At 35.6% G+C, this 18,286-nt stretch overlaps 1 protein-coding gene across 1 annotated transcript in view; it reads left to right on the top strand.

Annotated features, from left to right (window-relative positions):
- RYR2 (ryanodine receptor 2) overlaps positions 1-18,286 on the top strand; it is a gene marked incomplete at both ends in the record, with an annotated part of 441,781 nt that overhangs the window by 284,913 nt on the left and 138,582 nt on the right. Inside the window, 11 exons of the mRNA XM_082305460.1 lie at positions 2,741-2,949; positions 3,867-4,219; positions 5,282-5,396; positions 6,251-6,411; positions 7,098-7,257; positions 7,526-7,612; positions 8,363-8,589; positions 9,540-10,341; positions 10,883-11,083; positions 11,205-11,310; positions 14,906-15,049. Of these exons, the coding sequence (XP_082161586.1) occupies positions 2,741-2,949; positions 3,867-4,219; positions 5,282-5,396; positions 6,251-6,411; positions 7,098-7,257; positions 7,526-7,612; positions 8,363-8,589; positions 9,540-10,341; positions 10,883-11,083; positions 11,205-11,310; positions 14,906-15,049 (2,565 nt within the window). The remainder of the gene's footprint in view (positions 1-2,740; positions 2,950-3,866; positions 4,220-5,281; positions 5,397-6,250; positions 6,412-7,097; positions 7,258-7,525; positions 7,613-8,362; positions 8,590-9,539; positions 10,342-10,882; positions 11,084-11,204; positions 11,311-14,905; positions 15,050-18,286) is intronic.

Here is an 18,286-nt window from a genome sequence, read left to right as displayed (position 1 = left end):
TAAAACAATTGTTTCCCATTTGATTTGAGGGTTGTAATAAAGAGGAACTGGCTATGTGTTAATTCTCAAGGTGCTGGAGGTAGAGCTTGCTACTTCCTTTCATGAAGTACTTGACCTGTGCAGAAACATAAAACAATTATAAAGAAAAAAAAAATACATATAGATATATATATAGATATGGCATGTTCACAACTGATCAGTTTACACCTCCTATGTCTTTGAACATTTTTTTTTTTTAAGCTTTTGTTCCTCTGTGTTTTCTATAAAAATATAACAATGTTTGTACCAAAAGTCTAGTTAGGTCACCATCTTGTGTTCAACAGTGGTGAATAGCAAATGTCTATGGTTACATATTAGAACCGGACAAGAAGATAGTGATACAGTCACCCAGCCTCCAGTGATTAAGGAGCTTTCTGAGGCAAATATGATATGTGTGTGTTGAATAGCCCTGATATTTGTTTGTTTGGTTGGTTGTTGTTTTTTTTTTTTCCCACACGAAGGTCTCTAAACACTTTTTGAATCAATGTGAGCTTTTAGTGTCCATGATGCTATGTGACAGAGAATTCCACAGCATTACTGTGAGGTGTATAAGGAAGTTCCTCCCTTTGTTTTGAAGCTTGCTACCAAACAGTTTCTTTGATCATAATTTTTGTTATGAAAGACATTGAAAAATCATTTACTGTTCATCTTCTCTATGCCACTCATAATGGGGGTATATATCATACCCCCTTAATAATTTTTTTTGGGGGGGGGGGGGGGGAGGCTGAAGTACCCTAATTTCTTCAATTGTTGCTGATAAGAAAGTAGTTTAATTCGTGTTGGCCATTTTCAGATCCATTATATCCTTTTTGAGATGTGGAAAGCAAAACTCTTCATAAGATTCTAAATATGGGTGCCATAAATAGTGGAAACATGTGAAAATGTTTTACATCAATAAGAATCAGAAATTAAATGGTGAGGTGATTCAAACAGACCAAGCACATGCTTTAGGCTACATATAGCTATGTGGTTTTTTTTAGCAAATCTTATGTCATTTTTGGTTAATATTGTGAGGATTCATGCTGTCTCAACTATTTCTGTGAAAACCCATTCTCAAACAACTTGATGTCCATAGAAGGTCGTTACTGTTATTGAGTGATGAGCTGAGTTTTGTAAGGTTACTGAATCGAATTTTGATTTTTGGCTTTGCTTAAAAACTTTTGCAGCAGCTTATGGATTCCTTTAACTCAACAGGGAGCCTAGTAAATTCTCCCTACTAGAGCTGCTGGGCTTTACCACAGCATATATCTATATATGCATATATAACTTTCCTAGTTATGTGTTGTATAATATGACTTTGTTTCATTTAGTGCTGGAAAACGCTCTTTATTATTGTCTGTCATTGGATTTGCACCAGCAGAATAGACATAAATCATGTTGTCTAAATCATCTATGTTATCTGAGAAGTCGATGCCTTGTGATTTAAGAGCCTTGCTGTGAAGATAAAAATCTGGACTTGAACTTATAACTAATAGTGTATGTCCTTAAATTTATCATGCCTAATATGCATACACGTGATAACCAGTCTTGTGTATCTGTAATAAAATCTTCAAAAGGTGGTACTGAAGGCTGATCTTTTATCTGGTGAGCAGTCGTTCCTGTAGATGGTGCTCTGGAGTTTGCTTTTGTCTCTAAAGAACAGATTATGAACAGCTATTCTGCCCTTATTTTATCTGGGCAGCCTAAAGAAAAGTGAGGAACTAGTTGTATTTTGTCCTTATACACTTCAATACCCGGTAGATTGACTTGAACCAGAATCATTGAACAGAGCTTCATGTTTCTTGTTGATACAAAAGAAAACATTTTATTAATAGCTAGATCAAATGGATCTACAAAGCGGTTTGTAGCTGTGGAAATTCAAAGTCAGGATGAAAAGGAACAGATGAAATAAGAGATTTTCTTAGGTTTTTAGACTGTGATGCTGAACCTGAGGAAAAAAAGCCAAATGTTTTTTTAAAAAGTGCAAAGGAGACACAAGTGAGTTCTCTGGGCTAGTGAAACAGTAAGAGAGCAGATGTATACAAATGTGAAGCTGATTCAAAAGTAAAAACAAAAAGCCCAGCCCAAAACCAAAAACAAACTACCGTAAATTTCATGAAGCTACTGTACCATATTGTCAGTTCTCATTATCCACAGTCTCAAAGTACTATGGATTTTTATTTTATTTTTTTTTTAATTTACAGCATGCACTTGGTGCATATTTGTATTTTTTTTTTTTTTTCACTACTATAGCTGTATGGACAAACACTATATTACTTTTAAAGTAATTTTTGAGGTTCTCTCATACCATGACCAATGGAATTTTAGGAGCAATATCAAAAATAGTAAGACTCCAAAATAGTGGGATAAAATTGGTAATAGTCTAGCAGCTTAGCAGAGAGTTTAACCAAGAGCTGGTTGTCAGTGTCCTTGAAGTACTGTTAAATTTCTGTGAAGTACATTCTGTGTAAATTCTTCTGTGTTGCATGAAGAGATCCGTGGCTATTAGAGAGCTTTTTTTTTTTTTTTCCCCAGAATGATGTTTGAGATACAGTACTTGGTGACATGCAAGAGGTGATGTGCTATCAGTGACTGCTTGCATTTCTAATGTTTGTTTTTTGGAAGGTTTTTTTTCCAAATGATTTTTGATTGGGTTATGGAAGAGAGCAGTCCGCTGATGTTTGTGATGTACAACCCACGTGTTCTTTCATCTTGTTTTAAGGATTTCTACCTGTGTGCAGCCTGGGCCCATCTCAAGTGGGAAGAATGAACTTTGGAAAAGATGTTAGCACTCTAAAATATTTCACTATCTGTGGCCTACAGGAAGGGTATGAACCCTTTGCTGTTAATACAAACAGAGATATCACCATTTGGCTGAGTAAAAGGCTCCCTCAGTTTCTGCCAGTGCCACAAAATCATGAACATATTGAGGTTTGTGATCCTATTAAAATGTTTCTAGACATGTCTTCCATGAGTATGTGTGAATTATGTCTCTACTTTTGCACTTGTAGACAAGATTTTTTAATGTGATATGTTGACCCAATTCTGGACGAATCTTGCACCTGTTATAAATTTCTTACATTCAGTGGAGTTGCAAATAATGTAATTATTTGGTTGATAGTATTTCTTTATCCGTGAAATCTGTTATGTGTGTAAACCTGAGATTCTCAGGTTTTAAATTCTACAAGATGTCCTCATTAAGAGCTCTTTGTGCAGTGAGAGCTATGTTTGTAAACAACTTCCAGAAATTGGGCATTTCTACATAACAGATACCATGTGTTCTGGTGCACACACTTTGTGAAGTAATTTTTCCAGAACTAATTGGTTTTGATTTTAATAAATATTTATTAGCCAATTATGTCAACACTTATGTCCCAATCAGTTGTGTATCTTGATGGAACTGAATTAATGCCTTGTAAGTCTACCATGAAATCCCTCTGAAATTGATGAAATAAGAACTCTTTTTCAGCTGATGTGTATCACACTGTGGTATTTAAGAAATAATTTGTGTTCTTGCATATGTACATGTATGATTTATATCAGTTGATTTGTGTTGTTCTGGGCAGGGTTGGATTTATGTTGCAAGGAGTTATGATGAGAAAGGTCATTCCTCTGTGAGTGATTTTTTTTTTTATTTAACAACGGAACAACAAAAACAACAAACAACTCTTTATAGTATTTATTTCCCCTTAAAATGGCAGCACGTGATTACAATACGTTTGACTGTTGACAGCGTACTGTTGCAAGTTTTGCAAGTCATAGATGCTTATTCTAGAAATATAAGTTGAATATTTACAAGGGGGGAAAAATCATCAGCTTCAAAACAACTACATCTTTACATTTGATAGGTGATGAGAATCGATGGCACCATAGACAGCTGTCCCTGCCTGAAGGTCACACAGAAGTCCTTTGGTTCACAGAACAGTAAAACAGACGTCATGTTTTTTCGATTAAGCATGCCCATTGAATGTGCTGAGGTGTTCTCCAGATCAGCTGCAGGAGGGTTACCAGGCTCTGGTCTTTTTGGCCCGAAGAATGACTTGGAGGATTATGATGCTGATTCTGATTTTGAGGTTCTAATGAAAACTGCTCATGGTCATCTAGTTCCTGACCGGACAGAAAGAGAAAAAGATGCCACAAAACCAGAGTTGAACAACCATAAAGATTATGTTCAAGAAAAGCCTTCACGTCTTAAACAAAGGTTAGTAGCACTTTTTTTTTTTTCCTTTCTTTTTTTTCTCCTTCCCCCCCCCCCCCCCCCCCCCATTTCTTGAATAGTAGAAAATGCCAGTCAGGTCTGCAGAGATTTTTCCCTAATTCTGCCCTAAATTTGGATATAACACAGTGGGTGGGACAGTTAACCTTCATGTGATTAAATTACATAATATGCGATATATAGATTAAAATTAAGCAGAAAACTAAAAACATTTTTCAAGCTATTAGAAACCTATAATTTGATTTATTGTGAAGGCTTTTGTGATCATCACGTGAAGTGCACTCTAAAACCACGGAGATCCATTCTGACAGAACTAGGAGGGCTTCAAAGTGACATGGAATGTTTTTTCACGTGGCTTCTAAAAAGCTGAAGGTGTTAGATAATCTTTATCTAGAAATGTACACTAGCTTCTTATCTCACTCAATGAACCAAATAATCATAAGAATATTCTCTAGTTGACATGTTCATTCTCCCTAATTTTTCTTATGGAATCAGGAGCTGAACACCTAACTTGATGATGCTGTGGAGATGCAAACACTGGGCTGTTACCCAGACAATATTACTGCAGCTTTCCATTCCTTTTCTGCTCTTCTTTACCAAACTTGGTTTGTTAAATATTTCAACTGCAGAATAAATCAGGGCATATGGATGGTATTTTTAAATGCATGAAGGTCATTTAAGGTTCCACATTCTTCTGAAGTGACATAGGTGTTTAATAGCCTGATAATTTTTTAAGTTACATGAATTTAGATTCCAAGTAACTTTTAAATATATAGTTTAAGATCATAATTCATTTAAAATTAATGCTTTTAAAAATGACCTTGTCTCTTTTGCTTTTCTGAAGAATTTATTTTGTTTTAATCTACATGGAAGTAATAAACTAACTAGTGTTATGTATTAATAATGTAATAAATACTGTGTATTTAGAGCTAGCATAATAAATATAATTTATTTAGGGGTAATGTATCAATGTAAAATTCCTTTGTGTATATATACTGATATATTGAGCTTTTTATGTAGATTTTGATTTTACTTATTTTATTACAGATTTATGCTCAGGAGGACAAAGCCAGATTATAGCTCGAGTCACTCTGCACGGCTTACTGAGGATGTGCTAGCAGATGATAGGGATGACTATGATTATTTGATGCAAACTTCCACGGTATTGTAACATAGGATTGGTATTTTAGCTGCTGGCTTTTTCTATTTTTTTAATAACTACATGGTTTTGCTTGTAAGAGTTTCAGAAACAGTGTAATTTTCAGGGAAAATTTTTAATTTAAATATCTGTGCTAGTCCTGTACTACTGAAGTTGAGACCACTATGTTCCTTTTGTTTTGACTTGATTATCATTCTAAAACAATTTCCACATGGAAAGCCATAAATTAATTGAATCAATTTTTGAAACTACTATTCATAACACCAAGCACAAAAGAGGAAGAATAATGGAGTAAATAGGAAAAAGTTCACTAAACTAATAGGTCAATGTTCAGGACCATTTGAAAACATCTATACTAATTTTACTCAGCATTTATTTCATGGAATTCCCAGCGAAAGTTTTGTGCAGGTTTTGTGCATCTGTCTCTGACAGGATCAGCTCCATAAGCACTCACTCTTCAATATTCAAAGGAAAAAATACTTCTCTTTTGGATGTATTCTCCTCTTTCTAAAAGATATTAAATACTAGAAAATGAGTAACCTACAGGATAAAAATTTTAGCTGCAGTACAAAAATAGCCTACAATGCTGTGATGCAGAAGCCTACAGTACAAGTGTATAAGCTGCATCTTTAATCTTTTCCATTTTTTGCTTTAACATGCGTTTTTTGTTGGCTGTATTTTGATTTGTGTTTATATTCTTTCATTGCTTTGCTTATGAATTGCACTTGAACAAGCCTATGCAACTTTTGAAGAGATGACATATTTTCAGATTTTAGAGCAACAAATTAATTCTGAATCAAACTTATACACTGGAAACCAAATACTAACATTTACTGACATTATTTTTTTATTGACAGTACTACTATTCAGTGAGAATATTTCCTGGTCAAGAACCTGCTAATGTCTGGGTGGGCTGGATTACATCTGACTTTCACCAGTATGACACAAGCTTTGACTTGGACAGAGTGCGTACTGTCACAGTTACACTGGGAGATGAAAAAGGGAAGGTTCATGAGAGGTTGGTTACAATTTTCTTAAAAAAATACATATTTTATACCCATAAAAGCAACTAACAATTAATAAACTGTAAATCAACCCCATTTAATGTAATTGGGTTGATGTAAAAAAAAAAAAAAGTGTAAGTTTACTTGTTCTCTTCTCTTGCTTGTGAAGAAACAGTGGGGTAATGATCCAATCAAATCAATAGGCAGTGAAAAGTAAAATAGTGCAGCTTTTCTATGTAATTTCAGACCATGATCCTGTACATATTGACTTCTGAACTGGTACAAAGTAGAGCAAAAAGCCTTGTAGTATTTTTGGAACTTTTTGGTTTTGAGCAGGCCAAAATTAGTACAACAGTAGCTCCTCTCAGCATTTCAGCTTGTGATCCTTCAGCTTGTGATCTATGCCAGAAAATTTGTGTTATGCTTAACATCATTAAATGATTTAAAATGTTAACTTGCAAAGTCAGTTCTTTCTCTTGGAATTTTACAAAAGATTGGAGCTTGTTCATACTTTCTCATCTTCAGTTTTTATTTTTTCAATTATGAAGTCTAGGTTTCATTGAATTTTGGCATTGGTTATGGTGGGATCCACTGTTTTCAGCCACAAGGCCCTGTTGGTTGCAGCCATACAAAGTTGTTCTTAGTCCACTACATAAAGTTTACACACCATCCATAAATAAATTTGTCTTTTGACATTCAGTATAAAACGCAGCAACTGCTATATGGTGTGCGCAGGAGAGAGCATGAGCCCTGGACAAGGACGTAATAATAATGGTCTGGAGATTGGTTGCTTGGTTGATGCTGCCAGTGGCCTGCTGACCTTCACAGCTAATGGCAAGGAACTAGGCACATACTATCAGGTGAGTATTTGTTGATGATGTCTTCACGTAGGAAGGGGGAAAACCGAATCCTCAGACTGAATCTTGTTGGAAGCTTTTGTACAAGATTGGAAGAAAAAGTAACTGCCTCTGTTATGACAGTGATTTTTTCCCTCCTATTTGGATTTTCTGGGGCTTCACTCAAAGGCTTGCACTTATTGACTGTCAATACAGATATTAGGGTTTTTTTAAATATGTAATAGTGTTTTGTTGTCTTCAGTGGTTATATATTTGTGCATCTTTGATTTAGGTTGAACCAAGTACAAAGCTATTTCCTGCTGTATTTGCTCAAGCTACAAGCCCCAATGTTTTCCAGTTTGAATTGGGAAGAATAAAGGTAAATAATGCTTGTTTTTTTGCAGGTTTAGGACTAATCTATCATATCAAGTAATTTTTTTTTTTTCTTTGGCCATTTGTTGCCTGCAATATGTTCTTGATATTGGGTACACTTTTATGATTCCAAGTGTTTGCATTATTGCCATTTTTATTCTGAACGTAGTTTTAAATACCTCAAGTACATTGGATGAGAAGAGTTGTAACTGATTAGAATTGGCAGAGGATATTGCAAAATCCTGTTGAATTTTCTGAATCTCACCCTTCATGATGAAATGAAATCGCTGGGGTCAGTAAAGCAAATCTCTTATTCTGCAGTCAGGGCATGGATGACCGGTGTATCTGCAGATTAGGTTAGAGTTTTAAAATAGTTTTAAAGTACATTCAAACCATACACTCAAGAAAACTGAGCTGAAATTTACTTCTATGCTTTGGATACATGGATATCTAAGACATCAGAAGAGCTAAAAGAAGAGTGGAGTTCAGATCTCTGGTCCAAGGAAGTGACCACAAATTCCACTGAAGTTTCTATTTCAAATATAGCTATTTTAAAAAATTTGTTATGGACAAAGCTCTCTTGCTGCTAATGTGCCAACATTTCCAAGCTGGTTTTACAAACTACTGAAAATGTTAATTTCCTGTTTCACTGAACTTTACTGTACTATATGTTGAATATATTTCTTGAAAAATATCATATATTCGTTGTTTGGTAACGATGATGAAACTGATTGTCTCTTCTGTTGGAATTTTCCAGAATGTAATGCCGTTATCTGCTGGCTTATTCAAAAGTGAACACAAAAACCCAGTCTCTCAATGTCCTCCACGTCTCCATGTCCAGTTTCTGACTCATGTGCTTTGGAGCAGAGTGCCAAACCACTTCTTGAAGGTTGATGTCTCTCGGATTAGTGAACGTCAAGGCTGGATGATACAGTGCCTGAATCCCTTGCAGTTCATGGCCCTTCATATTCCCGAAGAAAACAGGTTGATGTTTGTGTGTTGAAGTATATCAGAGCTAGGCTGGGATTATGAAGCTAGACATGTAATAAAATTTCTATAAGAAAAACCCAAGGTCTTCTCTGTATTTATAACACGTGTGAATAAAGGCAGTGTGTTTTGATTTATTATTAAAAATTAATCTTATTTTTCAATGTTTTAAAATCTGCCTCTTTTTGTTATGTTTCCAACCTCTCCTAGTTTCTCTCCAAATTCTTTAATAGTATATATAGGTTTTGAATGAAAATGAAAGGAACTCTCTTTATAAATTATTAAAGATAATCTGTAAGATAGGCAAAGATCTGTTTTTGTAGAGACTTTTTTAAGATTTGTGACCAATTCAATTATGCCATTACTTTAATTTTCCTAAATTTAGTTTATACAAGTGAAGAAATTTAACTTTGTGATTTCCTTGTTACCCAAATTTCTCAGCATTTTGCCCGTGCCAAAACTGAAAATAAAATCACTAAAAGATTAAGTAAGAATTCTAAACAAAACAACTCCACCCCCAAACCCTCTGCAAATGAACTGATTAGTCTGTTGTCATTTTGCAACCCCAGATCTAAAAACAATAAATGATATAAACACCTCAACCTATACTAGTTTTAGAACCTTTGTTTTCAGTTATCCAAATTCTTCTCTGTAGTATGAAGAAGTATTCTGTGTCAAGTAAATCTTTTTGATCTCTCCCCACGGAAAGTAACTGAAGTTGTACTTCAGGAGTGACTTGAATATATTCCTGATAGGACTTTGTTATTAGTCCTTGATTCTTAGGTTGACAGTGTTTCTCACATGAAAGCTGAAACACAGAAGAAGTCCATGCCTAGAACTGGTATTGTGCCAATGTTATCCTTAGGGAGAATTTTGAATTCCTTCACTTACAAGTAAGTTTTTGCACTGATATGGAATCTACTGTATTGTTTTTTTTTTCTCTGCAGAACAATTGATATTTTAGAGTTGACAGAACAAGAAGAATTGCTGAAATTTCACTACCATACCCTCCGATTATATTCAGCTGTTTGTGCTTTAGGCAACAACCGAGTGGCCCATGCTATGTGTAGCCACGTGGATGAATCTCAGCTCTTGTATGCTATTGAGAATAAATATATGCCGGGATTATTACGTGCAGGATATTATGACTTACTCATTGACATCCATCTCAATACCTATGCAACTGCCAGGTTAATGATGAATAATGAATTTATAGTTCCAATGACAGATGAGACCAAGAGTATTACTTTGTTTCCTGATGAAAACAAAAAACATGGCCTCCCTGGTATAGGACTTAGCACTTCATTAAGGCCAAGAATGCAGTTCTCCTCTCCAAGTTTTGTAAGCATTAGCAGTGAGTGCTTTCAGTTCAGCCCTGAATTCCCTCTGGAAATCTTGAAGGCCAAAACCATAGAGATGCTGACTGAAGCTGTTCAGGAGGGCAGCCTCCATGTCAGAGATCCAGTTGGAGGTTCTACAGAATTTCTCTTTGTCCCTCTCATCAAGCTCTTTTATACCCTCCTAATTATGGGAATCTTCCACAATGGGGATCTGAAACACATCTTGCAGTTGATTGAGCCCCGGGTTTTCAAGGAAGCAATGAGCCAAGAGGATGAAATTGAATTCTCAGAGAAGGAGCTGAGTTCAGATGAGCTCAAGTCAGAAGAGGGAGAGGAAGAAACCAGAGGGGAGCAAGTGCCAAAGGAAGGACTCCTTCAGATGAAACTTCCAGAACCTGTTAAATTACAGGTAACAATACTGCTGTGAGAGTGGTTGTTCCCATTTCTTCACAGATCCTTTTTTCTTCATTTGGTAATTTCTCTGTCAAGGAATACAGCATTTTGATGTTAATTAAATAGAGAAGTAATTTCCTTACAGGAAACAACAAGATTTAGTATCTTCCTGATGATATAAAATTGTTCACCATAGATCAAACAACTGTTGTTTCATTAAATAGAATTACTTTCTCAATGATATTAACAGGGAATTCTTCATTTTTATGGATCCAAACAGAAAAGAAATTCCCTAGAAGCAAGGAGAAAATCCATTCTCTTCTAACTTTTATTAAAGTCTTACATTTTATATGTCTGAGGTACATAAATCTCTTGCAGATGCCAGATATTCCTGGTGTAGGATTACTTCACATGTAGTAAATGACAGCATTAAAGATTTCAGTCACTTTATTTGATACTAAGTGCTGCTGTAAGGAATCCATCCGTATTTGCATAATATACAGAAGATACTTCTTAGCTTGCCAACTCTTCCTTCTCTTACGATACTGTTTTCTCAGATGTGTCATCTACTCCAGTACCTGTGTGATTGCCAAGTACGACACCGAATAGAAGCCATTGTAGCATTTTCGGATGATTTTGTGGCCAAGCTTCAAGAGAATCAGCGCTTCCGGTACAATGAAGTGATGCAGGCCTTGAACATGTCTGCTGCCCTGACAGCTAGAAAAACAAAAGAATTTCGATCCCCACCTCAGGAGCAGGTACAGCTTACAATGGACAATTTATTTTTGTTGTGCTCTATGTGTGGCAGAGTTCTGTTTGATTTCAAAGTTTTTCCTTTTGGAGATTGGTGTCATTTGCCTTTCCTTTGTATTCTTCAAGATTAATATGCTGCTGAACTTTAAAGATGATAAAAATGATTGTCCTTGCCCTGAAGAAATTCGGGATCAACTCTTGGATTTCCATGAAGACCTAATGACACACTGTGGTAAGTCTTGTTACTGAATATTTTTACTTTTTTAATTATATTAGCTTTAGAAGCAATTTTTCTAAATAATTTCACATAAGAAACACCAGCTAAGTACTCTGTAAATTATACCATATCAGTTATAAATACTATGAAATAAAGATACTCAGTTTGTAGTCAAAACCAAGGAAATGTTCTTATCCTCATATCTGGTCAAACTAGAAGGGAATGCAGTATGTTTTTCTTCATCAAGGAAAAGTTTGTTGGTGGTTTTTTTTTTTTTTTACCCCTACAACTCTGTGGGAATTTCTCTGGGCTTAATGTATTGGTTAATGCTGTAGCTCACTTGTTATTTGAGGTTCCTCTGCCCTATCCCCTCTCCCTTGCACTCCCTTGCATAGGTTGGTATAGGTCATCTTTGCTGTATCAAGTTGACTATGGCCATGTTAACCACAATATAACATAATGTTAGTGGCCGATTCTTCTCAGACATGAATGAAGATATAGAAGTTTATTATCTATTGAAATAGACTAATAATTAAAAGGAGCAGTTAAATTTATGTGGTTTTGATTTATTCACTTTAGTTCATAAAAAACAATTAAATTCTATGTCATATTAAAATGTGAAGTATAGTAACAATATAAATATAAAAATACCAATATAAAAATGAAGTGCCAAAATGTGTGTTTTAAATGTCAGGCTCATATCCATGAATATTGCAAATTCAGTTATAGAGTAGTTTTGTTCGGAATGCATGCTTACCTAACATTTTACATTGAGGGCTTTGTTGTTTTCCTGTTTGAAGGATACTCATCCCTTCATTTTACTTCAGTACACAATTTTAAAACAATAAGTAAAAGAGACACTTAGGAGACAGTGTGAGCAAACAAGCAGCTGAACTTTCACATCATGTCCCATTAGCTAGAAGAAGCTAATGCAGGGATGTCTGATAATATTTTTTAAACTAATACTCTGGTCAAGGAAGGAGCTTTGGACAGGAGGACCTCTGTGCTTTTCCTCCTGAATTGCATTCTTTATTGATCCCAGTTTAACTGGAAATAACATGTTTAATTATTTAATTCACTACCTTAAAATATTCAAATAAATAAAAACATGCCATCAATATCTGAGTTCATAATACATGAATTTTCTTTCTTGGTAGAGCAAGCACAGTTGATATCCTTGTGTATCATAAGACAATTTGGTTAGATTGGTCCATCTCAAAGATATTTCTGTTACTAAAATAAAAATTCCTGCCCTTGAGTGTGTTTTGTGCTCCCCCCAATTTTTATCACCCACAAACTTGATAAAGGTGCATTATGAAACTTCAAATGAAATATTTTTATTTTAAATGAAAAAATTAAAAAAAGGAAAATTCAAAGTAAACTGTCAGTTGACAGAAAACAACGATGAAATAAAGGATTTAGAAATAACATTTGAAAAGAGAAGAGGCTTTATATTGCTGATTTTTCCATTTTTCTTCAGTTGTTTACTATCATTCTCCTCTGTTCAAATTACTTGGTCTAGTTTTGTCATTATTTTTCTTTTCTTTATGGGGAAATAGTAATTCGCATCATCTACAAGTTGAAAATTAATTTTGTGGGTCAGAGGACGCATTACAGTACAACAGAATTAATTATTCTGTGTATTCAAAACATGGCTATTGCAAAACAGGTAAAACAATTACACATCCTGAGTCCTATGTTTAGTTGATTAGCCAGCCACTGTGTGGGGATTCACATCTTGTGAAATGGTTGAGAGACAATTATATTGACAGTTTGCAAATCAGAAAAATACAATGAGAGCTCAGAGAACAGCATAACTGTGCGAAAACAGACATTTCATTTGAGTAATTTCAGAGCATCTCTGTATTCTAATTGATAAGACATTTCAGTGTCTTTACACAGTATCTTCAGTGTTAGTTTTGTTGAAGAGACTGCCATCCAAACCATTTTGTAATATGATTTAGTGTAAAATATGAAGTTACTGGTGATCCTTATTTAGTTTAGTGTTAACTACTCTCTTAGGACAAAATATAACAAAATAACTTTTAATGGAAATGGAACTGTACTTAATGCAAAAAAAATCAGACAATTAAAAACAGATGCAATAAATTGAGAAGAATGATGTAATGTCATGAAGAAACATCCTATAAAATTCAAGACTGCTTAAGAACTCTCCACAAACCCCTTAACTTTAGAAGTTACATTGGCAACTAAAAAACACAGGAAAAAAATAGCTGATGACCTTTTTACTTTAAGCTTATTTTAACATGAGTAATAGATATAGGTCAAGATTTTTAATTCCTTTACAATGTATGCATGAGTGAGTAAAGTTAAAAACATGAGAGAAATGAACTGACGGGAATCCCATGAAGTTCAGCAATGGGAAATGCGAAGTCCTGCATCTGGGGAGGAATAATCCCATGCAGCAAGGACAGGCTAGGGACCAAACTGGAAAGTAGCTTTGCAGAAAAGGACCTGGGGATCCTGGTGAGCATGAGCAGCAATGGGCCCTTGTGGCAAAGAAAGCCAACAGCTGGGCTCCCCAGTACAAGACAGACATGGACACACTGGCGTGAGTCCAGGGAGGTGCCATCAAAAATGATCAAATTCTTGGAGCATCTTTTGTATGAGGAAAGACTGAGAGGACTGAGGTTGTTTGACTTGAAGAGAAAGCTCACGGGGGGGATTGTATCAATGCGTATAAATACTTGTTGGGCAGGGGGAGTAAAGAAGGCTGAGCCAGACTTTCCTCAGTGGTGCCTAGTGACAGCACAAGAGACAAAGAGCACAAATTGAAATATAGGAAATTCTACTTAATTTTTTTTTTTTTTACTGTAGGGGTGATGAAACTCAAGAACAGGTTGCCCAGAGAGGTTGAGTAGTCTCTGCCTTAGGAGATATTCAAAGCCTCACTGGACGTGGTCCTGAGCAACCTGCTCTAGTTGAACCTGCTGTGAGCAGGGAGGCCGGACTACATGATCTCTAAAGGCTCATTCCAACCTCAGCTGTTCTGTGATTCTGCAAAGCCTCACATGCATTTTTTTTGCATTTTTATAGCTTGTTATAGGAATATCATGAAAGAACCACTGTATTGTGAAGGTGGCTACTTTCTTCTGACTGGTCCCTAGAAAGTATACTTATTGTAGCTTTAATTCTTTCACTTCTATGATATGTTTTACCTAAAAAAATCTCCTAGTCTTTACTAGTATCAGTTGAACCATCCTGTGTCAGTAGGGACTATATCTACACTTCTGAGCTGCATATGTCCAAAACACAGGCATCAGCATTAGCATGGAAACATGCATACTGGGGGAGCTGAGTATAGAAATATATTTACTATATATTTTATGTATAATAACACACAATTTATACAATAAATTAATAAGATTACATGATCCTTATCTGCAGTTTCCTGCCTTGCACGTGTACCTGATCTGTACTTGTTCCAAACTGCTGGTTAAGCATATCCCATATCAAACTTTTTTCTAGTTCTAACAGAGCTGAACAACGTAGTTCAGTTTGATTATGTTTGTACATAAAAGATACAAAACATGTCTGTAACTTGTTTAATTTTATTCTCTTGCTATTTAGTGTATATTTTTTATTTCAGGAATTGAACTAGATGAAGATGGAACCTTGGATGGAAACAGTAATTTAACCATTAGGGGTCGCCTCCTATACCTTATGGAAAAAGTTACATATCTGAAGAAGAAGCAAGCTGAGAAGCCAGTTGATGATGATGCTAAGACATCCTGTAAGCAAAATTAAATCAGTTTATTGTAACCTAATTCCAAAAGGCAAAAGAAGCAGAAGAGGAAGTTCTTCATATATTTTCAGCAAAAACAAGGTGGATTTTTAGTGAAACATCTGTGCACCTTGAAGTTTGTAGCTCTGACTCAAAACAAGCTCAGATGGAATTTTTATGATAGGCAGATCTGTTTCCCAATGGGATGTAGTTGGAAAATTTCTTCTACTGGCTTTTTCACCCTTGATCCTTTTTCAAGTCATAATTCTTCCAGAATGTATCTTGCTTTTTTGTAGTAGTAGTAGTGCAGGCTTAATAACTGTAGCAAGGTCCCAATTATGAGAACTTGCTCATAAAATCAGCTGCAGCAGCTTCAAGTCAGTATTTGCATGAAGATTACCAAATTAAAGAAGACTGTGCAATTAGACTGAAATTTGCAAAGCTGTACTTAGGAGAAGCCTCCCCACCCAACCTAAAATTCAAGATTTGCTGACTGTGATTGTTGCTCTGTCATTTTTCTGGCACTTTCTGCCTTTCCATCTTGATAGGAATCATTGCCAGTGGCATCCAAGTTCTTCACTTGGTACCAACTGATTATGGAATTTTATTTATTTTTTACTTGTTAATGCTGATTTTATTTTTAAAATTTTTTTTGTCTTTGTTGTGGTGGGTGGCACTTTCAAATGTCCTCATTTTTTATGCTGCTACCCTACTAGCAGGAATGAATTTCTGGGCACACAGTTTAGGTGCTCTAACTTTGGTAAAAAAACTTGTTTTCCATTATTGACTACACAGAATTCCTAGGGAGACTGGCCTTTTAACTTGGTTGCTTAATGTTAAGTGCATAAAGTTGTGGGATGAGAAGATTTCCCCAGGGTACTTATAATGAGATGGTTTCTTAGCTGCCAGTTATTAGTGTTAGCTTAGTGTTCTTTAAGTAGAAATATTTTTGTCCTCCTGAAAGTGTGCCTTCTAGCTTTGCAGTTTATAACTGTTATTTCAGTTATCAGGCAGTGATAATTAGAGGCTAGGTCTATGCAGAATGTGGTGATGAATCCTATGGTTTCCTAATTTTTTTACTTGTAGTAAGCTTACAGCTCTACAAAATCTGATTCTCTCTCTCTCATGTTAGTAGAAAGACATTATTATATTAAACTAATTAAACAGTATTGCGGTGGCTAGGCTGCTTGGGTTCTTCATTGCAAGCAAGATTACAGCCAGACCCACAGGTAGGTAGGATGCAGTATTGCAGTTATCAAAACAGGAGCCAAATGACAGCCTGCTCATGCAATTCTTCACAAAAAGCAAAGGAAACTTACTATTGTGTCCCTTCTTGTTGTTATTTATTTCAATCCTTCTGAAATATCAGCCCAAACACATTTCATCCTTTTACTTATTTTTAACGTGTTTTTATTCTAAAAAATGCTATGCTGTGTGACAATGGAAACACCTATAGTACAGTGTTTGGACAATAACAATAAAATACAGTACTATTGTTTTTTTTCTTCTCCTTACCCTGTATTAGCACATCTTAGCACAAATCCTCTTCTTTTTTAAACATTCTCTTTTCTGTAAACTCCTGTCCATTCAATATCTTTCTTTAAGTACCCCTGTACTCAGCACTGGTGAGGCTGCACCTCGAGTACTGTGTTCAGTTTTGGGCCCCTCACTACAAGAAGGACATCGAGGTGCTGGAGCGTGTCCAGAGGAGGGCAACGAAGTTGGTGAAGGGTCTGGAGAACAAGTCTTACGAGGAGCGGCTGAGGGAACTGGGATTGTTTAGTCTGGAGAAGAGGAGGCTGAGGGGAGACCTTATTGCTCTCTACAGCTACCTGAAAGGAGGTTGTAGTGAGGTGGGGGTCGGTCTCCTCTCCCTAGTAACAAGCAATAGGATGAGAGGAAACGGCCTCAAGCTGCGCCAGGGGAAGTTTAGGTTGGATATTAGGAAAAACTTCTTCACCGAAAGGGCAGTCAGGCATTGGAACAGGCTGCCCAGGGAAGTGGTTGAGTCTCCATCCCTGGAGGTATTTAAAAGCTGTGTGGATGTGGTGCTTAGGGACATGGTTTAGTGGTGGACTTGGCAGTGTTAGGTTAACGGTTGGACTCGATGAATTTAAGGGTCTTTTCCAACCTTAACGATTCTATGATTCTATGATACTTTTACTTTTTTTTTTATTTAAGTTTAGCCTGAAATTGCATCTGGTTTACTGCAAAATCATGTTACTGTCCTAACACATAGATTTCTAATTTGAAAATATTTTTGATGTTTGGTCTGCGTGAGCCAACTTCGTCAACATCAGGATATTTATTAGGTAGTTTATTGAACTTAAGGAGGGATCATCAAATTTCCCTTGTCAAACTCGCTGTTACCTGCTTGACATGGAAATAAATTGCTCAGTTAGGTAAGTACTAAAGGTGAAATTCTCTAGTGTATAACTGTTAGGATATCTCAAGAGGATCCTGAATTGATCTGACAAAGTCTTGCAAACCTGAATGGAAGTTTCCAGAGATGGGAAAAAGAACATTATTCAGTTGTCTTTATCAAATACTTTGTCTTGACTGTTGGTTCATGAGTAATTTTTCTAAACAATAGACTCAAATCTTAACTGGCATTATATAGCTTGTCTATTTTAACATATGACTTTCCCAAATATTTCTATGTCTATGTCTATATCTATATCCCAACTAATAAAGGTTGTCAGTGAGAATACCAGATATGGCTTTCTTGCTTCATTAGAGACTGAATTCAAAATATGCTAATGATGATTTGCCATTTATTTGATTGGAGTCTCTTAATTTCTATTTCTTTTGAAGGGCCTTTGGTTTTGGCCAAGGACTAAGTTAAAGTATTCTGTTTTGTACATCATAAAATTTTGAGTGGATACAGAGCTTAGACATATAAATAAATAATACAGTGTTTACATGCACTACCAGTGTATTTTTCCAGTCTTACTTCATAATATGTAAGGAAAACCCTCAGACCCGAATTCCTGGAAAAATCTTGAAAGCAATATGTAGAGATAAATCTGGTGACTTTGTGAGCATCTTGTATGTCTTCATAATTTTTTATGTTATCAGATTTTTTTTTTCTGTATTTTAATTTTAAATATAGGCTTTTGGTTTTGAGATGTTTCTGCTCCTCTTGTGATTTTATTTTCCTTTGATAGATAGTCTGCTAAAGAAATACCAAGAAAAAGGTGCTTAAGAATTGAATTCATTCCAATTCATGTTGCATGATGGGTTCTG

Source organism: Platalea leucorodia, assembly GCF_965183815.1.
Source record: "Platalea leucorodia genome assembly, chromosome: 3".
Taxonomy (NCBI): Eukaryota; Metazoa; Chordata; class Aves; order Pelecaniformes; family Threskiornithidae; genus Platalea; species Platalea leucorodia.
Note: the sequence above shows the minus strand (reverse complement) of the source record. Positions and strands in the feature narration are given on the sequence as shown.